Source organism: Chiloscyllium plagiosum, unplaced genomic scaffold, assembly GCF_004010195.1.
Source record: "Chiloscyllium plagiosum isolate BGI_BamShark_2017 unplaced genomic scaffold, ASM401019v2 scaf_44879, whole genome shotgun sequence".
Lineage (NCBI taxonomy): Eukaryota > Metazoa > Chordata > Chondrichthyes > Orectolobiformes > Hemiscylliidae > Chiloscyllium > Chiloscyllium plagiosum.
Window position 1 is genome coordinate 1,411 of NW_025190222.1, and position 1,934 is coordinate 3,344.

Consider the following 1,934-nt stretch of genomic DNA (forward strand, 5'->3'; position numbering starts at 1 on the left):
CACTATGGGTAATTTAGCATGGCCAATCCACCCTGACCTGCACATTCCTGGGCACTATGGGTAATTTAGCATGGCCAATCCACCCTGACCTGCACATTCCTGGGCACTATGGGTAATTTAGCATGGCCAATCCACCCTGACCTGCACATTCCTGGGCACTATGGGTAATTTAGCATGGCCAATCCACCCTGACCTGCACATTCCTGGGCACTATGGGTAATTTAGCATGGCCAATCCACCCTAACCTGCACAGCCCTGGGCACTATGGGTAATTTAGCACGGCCAATCCACCCTAACCTGCACAGCCCTGGGCACTATGGGTAATGTAGCATGGCCAATCCACCCTAACCTACATATCCCTGGGCACTATGGGTAATTTAACATGGCCAATCCATCTTAACCTACACATCCCTGGGCACTATGGGTAATGTAGCATGGCCAATCCACCCTAACCTGCACATCCCTAGACACTATGGGTAATTTAGCACGGCCAATCCACCCTAACCTGCACATCCCTGGGCACTATGGGTAATTTAGCACCCATAGTGCCCAGGGATGTGCAGGTTGGGTGAATTAGTTCGAGGTGAATGTCGAGCAATGGGGACTGGGTTTGGTTGGGATATTTTTCAGTGGGCGGGTGTGGACTTGTTGGGCCGAGGGGCCTGTTTCCACACTGTAGGGATTCGATGAACTGACCAAGGTCACCTGGTTGGCCCTGGTTATCTCTGAGCTCGGGACAGGGGGAGATAAACGCTGGGCCCCGGACCCCAAGCCAACACCCCCCTGCTTGTGTTGGCCCCTCTCTGTGCCTATTCTCCGGGGTCGGGTTGGGGGGTTTCTCCACCAGGGCCTTCCCCCGGCTCCCGATCTGAAGCCTTCCCTCCTTTCCAGGGACGGATGAGGAGCGCATCGCCGTGGTGACGGCCTGTCGTCATGGCAGCCGTCCCGAGACGTACGGAGACGAGTGTGCCTGCGACGTGGACGTTACCGTCAGCACCGAGGATGGCGTCATCATGGGCCAGGACTTCACCGTCACCGTCAGCCTGACCAACACCAGCTCGGAGTGCCGCTCTCTGACCCTCCTCGTCCAGGCTGTCGTCATGTACTACACCGGTGTGGTCAAGGGCACCTTCAAAAGGGACAAGCATGAAGTGCTGCTGGAGCCTCACAAAGGTAGGCCTTCGGGCAGCAGCCCTCAGGCTTTGGGAAGTAGGCCTCAGGCTTCGGGCCTTGGACATTAGGCCTCAGGATTTGGGAAGCAGCCCTCAGGCAGTAGGCCTCAAGCTTCAGGCCGTAGGCCTCAGAATTTGGGAAGCAGCCCTCAGGCAGTAGGCCTCAGGCTTCAGGCAGTAGGCCTCAGGATTTGGGAAGCAGGCCTCAGGCTTCAGGCCTCAGGCAGTAGGCCTCAGGATTTGGGAAGCAGCCCTCAGGCAGTAGGCCTTGGATAGTAGGCCTCAGGCTTTGGGCCTCGGACATTAGGCATCAAGATTTGGGAAGAGACCCTCGGGCTTTATGCCTAGGCTTCAGCCCTGGGGCAGCAGGTCTCAGATCCCAAGACTTGGGGCCTCAGGTGGAGGTGGGGGTTGGTGTGCATGTTCAACTCTGACCTGGCCACACATTTCGCCTGTTGCGATGGGGCGTGCAGTCAGTGGAGGACAAATTGCCATCGCCTCCTCCCTCTCTCTTTCTCTCCAGTATCACGGTCATGAGTCACTGTCAGGTGTCAGTATCAGGGTCAGGGGTCAGAGATGACATCCAGCTAATACACCCCCCCCCCCTCTTTCCAGTACAGATCAGTATCAGGGTCAAGTTCAGAGGTCAGGGTCAGAGTTGACTTCCAATTAACCCCCCAAGTTCAGGTCAAGGGTCAGTGTTGACGTCCCTCTAACATACCCCTTTTCTCTCTCTCTCTAGTTCGGGTCAGGGGTCAGTGT

At 56.4% G+C, this 1,934-nt stretch overlaps 1 protein-coding gene across 1 annotated transcript in view; it reads left to right on the plus strand.

Annotated features, from left to right (window-relative positions):
- Positions 1 to 1,173, plus strand: part of LOC122545658 (protein-glutamine gamma-glutamyltransferase K-like) — a gene marked incomplete at its 3' end in the record, with an annotated part of 2,476 nt that extends 1,303 nt beyond the window's left edge. The window contains exon 3 of the mRNA XM_043684613.1: positions 892 to 1,173. Within this exon, the coding sequence (XP_043540548.1) occupies positions 892 to 1,173 (282 nt within the window). The remainder of the gene's footprint in view (positions 1 to 891) is intronic.
- Positions 1,174 to 1,934: the final 761 nt, after the last annotated feature.